Source organism: Gobio gobio (assembly GCF_949357685.1).
Source record: "Gobio gobio genome assembly, chromosome: 12".
Lineage (NCBI taxonomy): Eukaryota > Metazoa > Chordata > Actinopteri > Cypriniformes > Gobionidae > Gobio > Gobio gobio.
The window spans coordinates 54,838,727-54,851,513 of record NC_137105.1 but is presented as its reverse complement, the minus strand read 5'-3'; the positions used below and the strand labels follow the sequence as shown (position 1 = coordinate 54,851,513).

The 12,787-nt window shown below is 40.7% G+C and overlaps 2 protein-coding genes across 2 annotated transcripts in view; both read right to left on the bottom strand.

Moving 5' to 3' along the window:
- Positions 1-12,787, bottom strand: part of LOC307134791 (NACHT, LRR and PYD domains-containing protein 3-like) — a gene marked incomplete at its 3' end in the record, with an annotated part of 177,276 nt that overhangs the window by 98,066 nt on the left and 66,423 nt on the right. The window lies entirely within an intron of this gene.
- LOC307135129 (NLR family CARD domain-containing protein 3-like) overlaps positions 1-12,787 on the bottom strand; it is a 52,308-nt gene that overhangs the window by 27,074 nt on the left and 12,447 nt on the right. The window contains exons 2-3 of the mRNA XM_079831325.1: positions 8,710-8,912; positions 5,715-7,580 (exon numbers count right to left, since the gene is read on the bottom strand). Coding sequence (XP_079687451.1) covers positions 5,715-7,580; positions 8,710-8,891 — 2,048 coding nt within the window. The 5' untranslated portion in view covers positions 8,892-8,912. The remainder of the gene's footprint in view (positions 1-5,714; positions 7,581-8,709; positions 8,913-12,787) is intronic.

Sequence of the window (12,787 nt, the reverse complement as noted above, 5' to 3'; positions counted from 1 at the left end):
TTACCTGATCTGTCTCAGCTGCTCAGTGAACCCAAACAAACAGATGAACTAGAGGAAATGACTAGCAGTATGAGCACCATTTTCTCTAGTACATTAGAAATTGTAGCACCAATTAGATTAAAAAAGGTTAGAGAGAAAACTAAAGCACCATGGTACAACAGTGCTACACATGTTATCAAGAGAGAAACTCGTAACTTAGAGCGTAAATGGAAACATACTAATTTAGAGGTCTTTAGAATCGCATGGAAAGAAAGTATGTCACGTTATAAAAAGGCCCTAAAAGCAGCCAGGGCTGAGCATCTCCGCAAACTAATAGAAAATAACCAAAATAACCCAAGGTTTTTATTTAACACTGTGGCTAGACTAACAAATAAACAAGCATCGCCTGAACAAAATATTCCGTTACAGTTTAGTAGTAATGATTTTATGAACTTCTTCGCTGACAAAATAGAAAGCATCAGAAACAAAATTGTAAATGTACAATCATTAATGATGTCTTATGATTCAACCGCAATTATCGCCCCTCAAGAACTACTACACCGCTTTACAACCATAGGACAGGAAGAGCTAAATAAACTTATCATTGCATCTAAACCAACAACATGTTTATTAGATCCAATACCCACTAAACTACTGAAAGAGTTGTTACCTGTAGTGGAAGAGCCTCTTCTCAATATTATTAACTCGTCTTTATCTTTAGGTCATGTTCCAAGAATATTCAAGTTGGCAGTCATAAAACCTCTCATTAAGAAGCCACAATTAGATCATAATAACCTAGCAAATTACAGACCAATATCAAATCTTCCATTCATGTCTAAAATACTAGAAAAAGTTGTGTCCGCTCAATTGTGCTCTTTCTTGCAAGAAAATGATATCTATGAAAAATTTCAATCAGGATTCAGGCAGCATCATAGCACAGAAACTGCACTCGTTAAAATCACAAATGATTTACTTCTAGCTTCTGACCAAGGCTGTATCTCAATACTAGTTCTACTTGATCTTAGTGCTGCGTTCGATACTATAGATCATAAAATACTATTAGATCGACTTCAAAATTACACTGGTGTTCAGGGACAGGCATTAAACTGGTTTAGATCGTATTTATCAGACCGCTACCATCTTGTCTGTCTAAATGGGGAAAAATCAAAGATAACATCAGTAGACTATGGGGTGCCGCAAGGATCCGTGCTAGGCCCTCTGCTATTCTCAATATATATGCTGCCACTTGGTAATATTATAAGAAAACATGGAATTAATTTCCACTGTTATGCTGATGACACTCAATTATATATTTCATCACGACCAGATGAAAACGCTAAATTATCTAAACTGACAGCGTGTGTTGATGATATTAAACACTGGATGACGTGTAATTTTCTGCTATTAAATTCAGATAAAACGGAGGTGTTACTTATTGGTCCAAAAAATTGCCCACAAAACCTCTCACAATACAACTTTAACTTGGAAGGATGTCCTGTCGCTTTATCCACTACAGTAAGAGACCTGGGTGTTATATTAGACCGCAACTTATCTTTCGAAAGTCATATTTCATATGTTACAAAAACGGCATTTTTCCACCTTAGAAACATTGCCAAGCTACGTAACATGCTATCTATTTCTGATGCAGAAAAGTTAGTTCATGCATTCATGACCTCGAGACTAGATTACTGTAATGCTTTATTAGCTGGTTGTCCTGCATCGTCGATAAACAAACTGCAGTTAGTCCAAAACGCAGCTGCTAGGGTGCTTACTAGGTCAAGAAAATATGATCATATAACACCAATTTTATCATCCCTACACTGGTTACCTATTAAGTTCCGTATCAATTACAAAGTATTGCTACTGACCTATAAAGCCCTAAATGGGTTAGCTCCAGTGTATTTAACTGATCTTTTATCGCCCTACAATCCATCGCGCTCTTTAAGATCACTAAACTCGAGGCTTCTGGTCATTCCTAGGATATCTAAGTCCACTAAAGGAGGGAGGGCTTTTTCACATTTAGCTCCTAAACTCTGGAATAGTCTTCCGGGTATTGTTCGAGGTTCAGACACGCTGTCCCAGTTTAAAACTAGATTAAAGACGCATCTCTTTAGCCAAGCATTCACATTATAATTAAGTTTTATACTACAGTTAAATCGCACCAACAGCATTAATATTCTGAACAGCAGCTATGCTAATTATTTCCCATCTGCTTTTCTGTTGTTATCTCGGGACACTAGTCCCGAGGTAACTAGTTCGTCAGCTCCAGTTTGTATCCAGCCTCTGATGGAGACTTCAGATGCCCCGACACCTGTGATGAGACGACTCGACGCCTGTGAAGAGACGACTCAACGCCAGCGTTGTTATGGCCTAAAATAATACATGATTGATTAACTTATCCTAACATTTTTTCTTTAACATTCTCTTTTCTAACATTTTTCAATGTACATTTATGAAATGCACTTTCTGTGAAGCTGCTTTGAAACAATGTGTATTGTGAAAAGCGCTATACAAATAAATTTGAATTGAATTGAATTGAATGTGGGCGTTGATGCGGGATCGTCAGTTTTGAATCTGAAAGAGCGCACTCTGTGTGGGCGTGGTCGCATTAGTGGATAATGAAGTGGCTCGCGGGTGACTGATATCAGTCTCTTTTCACACAGATTACATAAACACAGCATATTTGTTTTCAATTTGGTTTACATTGTTTAAAACCTGACATTTCAGCGTTTCTTTAGACATATGTCTCATGTTTGCGAGACAAGTATTCACTAAGCTAGAGGTCCTTTTCTGTAGCCTGGCGTGGCCATACTCAATTCTAGTCAGAATATGAGTCTGGTACCGCTCCATTGAGCTTTGATTATGGGGCGTGTTTCAACCGAGCCAGGAAAGACCTCAATTGGATAGACCCACAACCAATCAGAGCAACGGAGCGACGCGTAACGTTAGTTGTCAAATGTCAACGGAACTCAACTGCGCTGTGTTGCCAAGTCCGTGTTTTTCTCCATGTCCGCGGGTTGAAGCGACCCCAATTATGTGATTATATAAACCCAGGAATGTAAATTTTAGCAGGCAACCTTGCCAAAGTAACATATTTTGCCAACCAAACGCCATTTTTTTCCAGAGAACCCCCCGGAAAGTTATTGTTTTGGGCTATAGTTTTGAGTAGCAATTGTGCGCGACATTGCAAAAACACTTGGAAACCCTGTCTGCACGCACGCTGGATTAAGTAACGTTACAAGAAAAAGATGTGTAAACGATCTTTGCCAGTAATAAAATAATTTAAGGATACACAGAGTACTTACCAACACGATCATCGTTTCTGAGAGAAATAGTGAAGGTGAATGCATATACGAACAAGTTCTCCGTTTAGGATAAGAGCAAATTCAACCCAAGAGCCTTCGATGACGTGGATGATTACGTTACTATTGATCATCTGTCAATCATCGCCTAAAGCCCGCCCTGACAATTTCATTGGTCCGAACAGTTTCTGTTCGGGCATAATTACTCCTCTATGGAGCGAGTACAGACCGAATTGCCCGAGCAAAACATTTTGTGGGCGGGGCTAAATTCGGCTGGCATCCAGGCTACCTTTTCTGAAGACTATCTGAATGAATGTCTTTGAGAGAGAGGCTGCAGATCGCGCATCATGTTTGTTTTCTTTATTTTGCAAAAAGCAAAACATTTTGTTTTTTGTGCTATGAAGATATAGTATATATATAAAAATATATAATGGAATTTTGAATGGTTGTATAAGGGGTGGGTAAATAACAAGCTTTTGCTTCGGAAGGAAGGAGTGTGTGTGTGTGTGTGTGTGTGTGTGCACTCTGTGTGAGTGTGTGTGAGTGTAAGAGAGAGAGAGAGAGTGTGTGTGTGTGTGTGTGTGTGTGTGTGTGTGTGTGTGTGTGTGTGTGTGTCTGTGTGTGCACACTGTGTGAGTGTGAATGTGTGTGAGAGAGAGAGAGAGAGAGTGTGTGTGTGTGTCTGTGTGCACACTGTGTGAGTGTGAGTGTGTGTGAGAGAGAGAGAGTGTGTGTGTGTGGGGACATTTTTAGGTCCCCATGAGGAAAACATCTTATAAATCAGACTAAGTGATGTTTTTTGAAAATGTAAAAATGCAGAATGTCGCCTGTGATGGGTAGGTTTAGGGACAGGGGCAGTGTGTGTGTGTGTGTGTGTGTGTGTGTGATGGGTAGGTTTAGGGGCAGGGGCAGTGTGTGTGTGTGTGTGTGTGAGTGTGATGGGTAGGTTTAGGGGCAGGGGCAGTGTGTGTGTGTGTGTGTGTGTGATGGGTAGGTTTAGGGGCAGGGGCAGTGTGTGTGTGTGTGTGTGTGTGTGTGTGTGTGTATGTGTGATGGGTAGGTTTAGGGGCAGTGTAGGGGGATAGAATATACAGTATGTACGGTATAAAAACCATTACGCCTATGGAAAGTCCCCATAAGACATGAAAACCCAACATGTGTGTGTGTGTGTGTGTGTGTGTGTGTGTGCACTCTGTGTGTGAGTGTGTGAGTGTGTGTGAGTGTGAGTGTGTGAGTGTGTGTGAGTGTGTGCATGCGAGTGTGAGTGTGTGTTGCGTGTGTGTTGTGTGTGTGTGAGTGTTGTGTGTGAGTGTTGTGTGTGAGTGTGTGTGTGTGTGTGTGTGTGTGTGAGAGAGAGTGGTGTGTGTGTGTGTGTGTGTGTGTGTGTGTGTGTGTGTGTGTGTGTGTGTGTGTGTGTGTGTGTGTGTGTGTGAGAGAGAGAGTGAGGTGTGTGTGTGTGTGTGTGTGTGTGAGAGAGAGAGTGTGTGTGTATATGTGTGTCTGTGTATGTGAGTGTTGTGTGTGTGAGTGTGAGAGAGAGTGTTTGTGATATGTGTGAGTGTGTGTGTGTGTGTGTGTGAGAGAGAGAGTGTGTGTGTGTACGTGTGTGAGAGTGTGTGTTGCGTGTGTGAGTGTGTGTGTGTGTTGTGTATGTGTGTGAGTGTGTTTGTGTTGTGTGTGAGTGGTGTGTGTGTGTGTGTGTGTGAGAGAGAGAGAGAGAGGTGTGTGTGTGTGTGTGAGAGAGAGAGTGTGTGTGTATATGTGTGTCGGTGTATGTGAGTGTTGTGTGTGTGAGTGTGAGAGAGAGTTTTTGTGCTATGTGTGAGTGTGTGTGTGTGTGTGTGTGTGTGTGAGAGAGAGTGTGTGTGTGTGTACGTGTGTGAGAGTGAGTGTGAGAGTGACAGTGTGTGTATGAGAGTGACAGTGTGTGTGTGTGTGTGTGTGTGTGTGTGTGTGTGTGTGTGTTTGCACTAATAATTGCTGCTGCAATCACCAATAACACTTTGTTCCATATATATGTTTTTCTATATCGTCATAAATATCATTATGGCAAATATTCTTGAAATATGGTGATATAATTGAGGCTATATCGCCCACCCCTACCAACAGCGTCAACCAACCCCGTGACGTCACAGGTTATAGTTCTGCAAGATGGCGGCGCCTTTGCTACAAAAGCTCTAACAAACATATTTTTTTCTTTTAAATGGTTACATTTATCGTGTTTGTCTATAAGTTTTGATTAGAGTGTAAATCCATTTCCTAAATAATGTTAACTTGACTGACTGCTTCATTTCCACATTAAAATAATGAGAAGGCACGTCATGAGCCCTTTAAGACTCTGAGCTTGTTATTCAGGAGAAAACCTCTCATTTAGCAAATGGTGCTGATTCATTATTAAACATGATTCTTCATTAGTGAATAATTCACACTCACAGAGCTTTTGTGCAGTTGCTCACAGCTGGTATCAGTCTTCTTCTGCCCTCAGCTGATGTGTTGTATTTCCTGAGGTTCAGCTCATCCAGCGGCTCCTCTGAGATCTGAAGCATGTAGGCGATTGTTGAGCAGTGAGACGGAGAGAGTTCCTCCTCTGAGTGTTTGTCTGATTTCACAAACTCCTGAATCTCTCTGGACAGAGTCTGATCTTTCACTTCCAGCAGACAGAGGAACAGATTGATGGACTGATCAGCAGAGAGTTCATGTCCATCATCCTCCTCATCTTTGATCCTCTGTTGAATGTACTGTGTGATTCTCCTGATGCTCTCTGAGCTTTCCTCTGTGTGTGTCAGTAGATCCTTTAAGAGTCTCTGATTGGACTCCAGAGAGACGCCCAGCAGGAACCGCAGGAACAGATCCAGCCGTCCATTCTCACTCCTCCTGAGGGCTTCATCTACTGCTGATGTTAGTAGATTATACAGAGTGTCTTTATCAGGTCTGTAAGATCTGAATTCATGCAGTGGTTTCTTGTTCTTGATCACATGAGAGTAAAACTCATAGAAAGCAGCGAGAAACTCCTGGATGCTCAGATGAATGAAGCTGTAGACTTTCCTCTGATGAATCACAGATTCCTCCTTAAAGATCTCAGTGCAGATCCCAGAATGCACTGCGGCGTCAGTGACGTCTATGCCGCTCTCTCTCAGGTCCTCCTCATAGAACATCACATTGCCCTTCATCAGCTGTTTGAAAGCCACTTCAGCAAGTTTCACAATCACTTCTCTGTTGGACGGCAGGAGTTTCTCTGGATCTCTCTCTTCATACTTCTGATTCCTCATGTTGATCTGAATCAGCAGGAAGTGGATGTACATTTCAGTCAGAGTTTGAGGGATTTCTGCACTCAGATCTTCTTCCAGGAGCTTCTGAAGCACAGTGGATGAGATCCAGCAGAAGACGGGTATGTGGCACATGATGTGGAGGCTTCTTGCTCTTCTGATGTGTGAGATGATTCTGCTGGCTTGATGCTCGTCCCTGATTCTCTTCCTGAAATATTCCTCCTTCTGAGGCTCATTGAATCCCTGAATCTCTGTCAGACGGTTGATGTATTTGGAGGGGATCTGATTGGCTGCTGCTGGTCTGGAGGTGATCCAGATGAGAGCCGAGGGAAGCATCTCTCCTTTCATGAGCTTTGATATCAACACATCCACTGATGAAGTCTCAGTCACACCAGAAACTTCCTTTGACATCAACACATCCACTGATGAAGTCTCAGTCACACCAGAAACTTCCTGAGCGTCTGAAAACCTCAGTGTGATTCTGCTTTCATCCAGACCATCAAAGATGAACACAACTTTACACTCCTCATAAATCCTTGAGTCCAGATCTTGAAGTTCAGGATGAAAGTCCAGCAGAAGTCTGTGAAGACTGTACTGATGATCTCGGATCAAGTTCAGCTCTCGAAATGGAAGCACAAACATGAAATCTACATCCTGATTGGCTCTTCCCTCGGCCCAGTCCAGAATGAACTTCTGCACAGAGACGGTTTTTCCGATTCCAGCGATGCCTTTAGTAAGAACAGTCTTGATCTGCTCTTTCTCCTCACGTCCTGGTTCAGGTGAGGCTGTAAAGATGTCATTGCAGTAGATTGGAGTGTCTTGTGAGTGTTGTGTTCTGGCTGTTTTCTCCATCTGTAAAACCTCATGTTCTTCATTCACTCCTCCTCTCTCTCCCTCTATGATGTAGAGCTGTGTGTAGATCCTGTTCAGGAGGGCTTCATTCTCCTGGAGTTTCATTCCCTCAAATAATCTCTCATACTTGTTCTTCATGCTGGTTTTGTGTCGGTCTTTGACTCTCTGGAGTTTTTTGTCTCTGGACAAAAAATAACAGAACAGGTAAAAAAATTATGTAAAATAAAGGATTTAAATATATAAATACAATTTAAACTTAAATTATACAGCAAATCAAAACAGATCAATCTAGTATTTTTTGTATAATTATTGCATTCATGTCAGTATCAGTTTAACACTTTCCACAATGCACATTGATCCAGAGCAGCTTCACAGAAAACAGAGAAGTAGAAAAACACAGAGAAAAGGAAAAGCGTGTCTTTCAATCCTCCAGCGAGCAGCTCAAGGTGACAGAGACCAGGAACAAACTCACTAAGAGCTTTAAGAGATGATGAAGAAACCCAAACCTCATCCTCAATCTGACACCAGAGATTCTGTCAGACAGTAAGTGTCTTATCTCTGGACATTGGGGTCAAAGTTCATCACTGAATGTTTGTCCACAGATTTGAGGTGAAATCAGAAATAAAAACCGAAGTCATCTCTCTGTGTGTTCAGTGTGTTTCTGAGTCTCATATTAAATGTTGTCTCTAAGTTACACTAGAGCAGTTAAAGTGATAAAGGGACCCGTTAAATTCACCCAAACATGAGAATCCAGTCATTATTTACTCAACCTGATGTTGTTCTAATGGCTTATGATCTTCTTTCTTCTTCAGGCCACAAAAGGAGAAATGTTGATAAATGTCCTGCTCGTGTTCGCCTGTATAATGGCAGTAAATACTGACCGGCTTCAAGCTTTAGAAAAAGATTCACAGAATGATCCCATCAGACTCGAGCTCTATAATCAAAGTGTTCTGAGGGGATATGAGAGTTTGGTTAAAAAAAAAAAATATTATAATGTAATAATGTATTATTTATCTAAAGTCCTGGCCTTGTCTGTTGGTCTGCTGTGAGGCAGGAAAAGCACACAAGCTCATCATTTTTAGAAATCAAGATGAATTAAGACACAAACACGCGTCTAAAACCCTTAAAGTGTGAGTTCTTTCTTCTCTGAGGTGAAGATCTCCAGAACGGCTGTCAGATGACAGTCCATAAACACCAGAACTCCACAGAGATATTCACCTCAGAGATCTGCATTCTGGGATACTTTTACAATTTTTCCATTAGTTCTGTTAAATTTATTATATTGTCTCTAATACTAGATCATATCTCACCTCTTCACAGACACACAGCTGGGGTCAGAGGTCACTGCTTCACTGAATTTAAGAGGTTCTCCCATGGATCGGTCACTCTTCACAGACACACAGCTGGGGTCAGAGGTCACACAGCTGGGGTCAGAGGTCACACAGCTGGGTTCTGCAGGTGAAGATCTCTCACTGCTCCCTCTGTTCTCCATAATGATGAACTGACTTCAGACCTGCACACAGAGAACAAATCACATGACAATATAAGAAATATACATACATTTTAAATTATTTGCCAATAATATCAATTATACTTTAAAAATGTAGAGAACTTCAACCTCAGTCTGAAAGTTTTAGGCCAGGGTTATTCAAATCTTGCCCTGGAGGGCCAATGCGCTGCAGAGTTTAGCTCCAACCCTGATCAAACACACCTGAACATGCTAATCAATGTCTTCAGGTTCATTAGAAAATCACAGGTAGGTGTGTTTGATCAGGGTTGGAGCTAAACTCTGCAGCGCATTGGCCCTCCAGGGCAAGATTTGAATAACCCTGTTTTAGGCAAACAATGTGTGTGATGCACACGCGCACACACACACACACACACACACATACTTGTTTTTGTGGTATAGAAGGACTTTGATGGCCAAACCAGTATGGTGGTGGTATAAAGGGACACCCCTTTCCCAATGCCCTACAGTGATGATAAAACTATCAAAAATTTTGTTTTAATCTGCAGATCACAAATCTGACTTCAAATATTCTATACACACAACAGAACAGAAAATATGACAATATGATATTTTGGTGGTACACAAGGACATTCCCGCCCATCCTGAAATGTTCCCGCCTATGACATAATTGTGATTTTTGGGGCCCGACCGTATTATGAGGACACTCGTTTTACAATACACAAAATATGTCATTTCAGTGGATTACAGGGACCAGTGTGGTTTACAGGCACATGACCACACACACACACTAACCTGAAAACACAGTGTATTACCAAGACTAAGGTGATTTAAGAGGACTGGATCTTAAACACAATACACAACTGCACAATCCAACATTACGGGGGCCAGTGTGTTTTACTGGTACATGACCACACACACACACTAACCTGAAAACACTGCGTATTACCAAGACTAAGGTGATTTAAGAGGACTGGATCTTAAACACAATACACAACTGCACAATCCAACATTACGGGGGCCAGTGTGTTTTACTGGTACATGACCACACACACACACTAACCTGAAAACACTGCGTATTACCAAGACTAAGGTGATTTAAGAGGACTGGATCTTAAACACAATACACAACTGCACAATCCAACATTACGGGGGCCAGTGTGTTTTACTGGTACATGACCACACACACACTAACCTGAAAACACTGCGTATTACCAAGACTAAGGTGATTTAAGAGGACTGGATCTTAAACACAATACACAACTGCACAATCCAACATTACGGGGGCCAGTGTGTTTTACTGGTACATGACCACACACACACACTAACCTGAAAACACTGCGTATTACCAAGACTAAGGTGATTTAAGAGGACTGGATCTTAAACACAATACACAACTGCACAATCCAACATTACGGGGGCCAGTGTGTTTTACTGGTACATGACCACACACACACACTAACCTGAAAACACTGCGTATTACCAAGACTAAGGTGATTTAAGAGGACTGGATCTTAAACACAATACACAACTGCACAATCCAACATTACGGGGGCCAGTGTGTTTTACTGGTACATGACCACACACACACTAACCTGAAAACACTGCGTATTACCAAGACTAAGGTGATTTAAGAGGAATGATCTTTAAACACAATACACAACTGCACAATCCAACATTATAAGGACGTGTGTGTTTAATGGTTCATGCCCACAACACACACACACACCTGAAGATATGGTGCATTACCAAGACTAAGGTGATTTAAGAGGACCGGATCTCCAATACATTACACAAAAAAACTTACAACATTACAGGGACCAAAGTGTTTTAGAAGTGCTTTAATTATGACTTAAAATATTAACATAAACATTGAGTTTTTCCAGTTTTACCATGTGATACCATCATGTCATGCCATTTTAAGAGGAAAGTGACACCCTCAAACATGAAAACATGTTTCAGAAAGCATACAGCATCATTACAAAGCTTCGGAAAGATAGACAAAACAGCCCATTTGGAAACAGGCACATCTGAAATCAGTCATTAAACAGCTTTGATATATATTAAATTAACCCACTCGACATGCAATAAATGCTGCAGCATATAGAGAAACGACTTATAAGAGACGCTTTACCCCAAAAAGACAATTCTTCACAATTGTCGAGTCAGAGTTTCAAAGCAGCTTAGAGGAAAACAGTGATAACAGGAAAATTATGTATTATTATTACATTTATTAAAATGATATTTGATTATGAAGTTAGTTTGGGCTGTAGAGCAGCTCTAGAAGAGTATAGTGTCATCGTTCAGTGTTGATTGAGTTATGTTGTAGAAATCATCAGTTATTCCTTTAGTTAATATCATCTATAGCATGGGCGCCGGAAGCAAAAAAAATGTGGGTGGGTCCTCTCAGAATATTTTTACTGGAGTAGACGGCATTTACATTAACTAGAAATATACCGCCTTGTTTGCTAAACGTCTGGTTGGGCCAGACAAAAAAACGGAAATCACCGTATCAGTGAGAGCAGCAATAGTGCCGGGTGAGACGCATGGCATCAAGCTGACGCAAATCGACCCGCGGTTCGAATCCACCTTTCGCCGAACTCACTCTACTCCCTTTTTCCATCACATATCAGATCGGAAAGGCATTTATTTCCAATAGAAATGAAGAAAATATTAGAAAAGTTGAAATTAATCATCTAACGTGTTTAATAATGGTTAGGGGTTGGTGCACAGACGTGCTGAATTACAGACGGTAAAAGTGAGTGGGTCCAATATCATTGATCGTAAAAAGTGGGTGGGTCTTGTCCCGCACACATACAATGGTTCCGACGGCCATGATCTATAGCAGCTCTGGAGAAAACACTCATGTCATCGTCCAGCTCACTTCAGTTCTCATATAGTGCCAATGCAGTCAGATCAATAATAGTTTTGAAACGTATAATACTATTTCTTTCAAGAACAGTTCAACTTCTAGATGTATAGAGTGAGCTCTTAGTATGTTCTGCTGCTCTACAGAAGTTTAGCTATAGAATGAACTAACAAAACCAACAACCAAAATAATAATCCAGCATCAAATGAGACACATGACGTAACATCACTTATTTTAGGCTTTGCTTTTCAAGGTAATTCCTCGATTTCTTACAAAATATCTTTTGTCCTCTGTGCTTTCCCAAAACAGGATCCTCAGCGGTCTTACACTGTGGTCTTTCAGTCAGTGTGGCCAGTTCTCCTTTGGCTATATGAGCCTTAAAATGTTCAATTACAGCTGTAACTTCAGCATTTGACCAGCACACGTTTGGTCCTTTCAGTTTCTGCCTCACTGTCATTGTCTGTACAGAAGAACACATGCTTTAGTAAGCTCTAACTATATGAGAGCTCCTGTACTTACACTGATGGAGGTATTCTGATTTAAACCTCAGGTACCTTGAGAAACTTCAGTGGTTTTCTCAATAGGCATCTTCTGAACACCTGGAAGAAATCAGTTATACACTGATCAGAAACTCAGATATAACGCAAACCTGTATCTAGATCTTAAAACTGAATATACACCTGATATCTAAAAAAATCACATTTCAAATGACATTCAAAATATTATTCTGGAGAAGAAATGTTATATTAAACACCTCCTTTTTAAGTTTTTGACCAACATGAACATGATCAACTTATTGGTATAGGCCAGAATTACAATGTTGGTGCAACACTGATTCCATTAATGTTCTTCTAGAAAAGTTTCACTATATAAAAGTGCAAAAATCTGATTATTGATAACTGATTATTACAATTAATGGCAAAAGGAATGTTTAGAAATGTAAACTGATATTACCTACTGACACACTGCAGCATTATATATTATAGATCTATATATACACACACACACACACCGTATATAACTGTCTTAAAACCACTGGCTTAAAATGAAC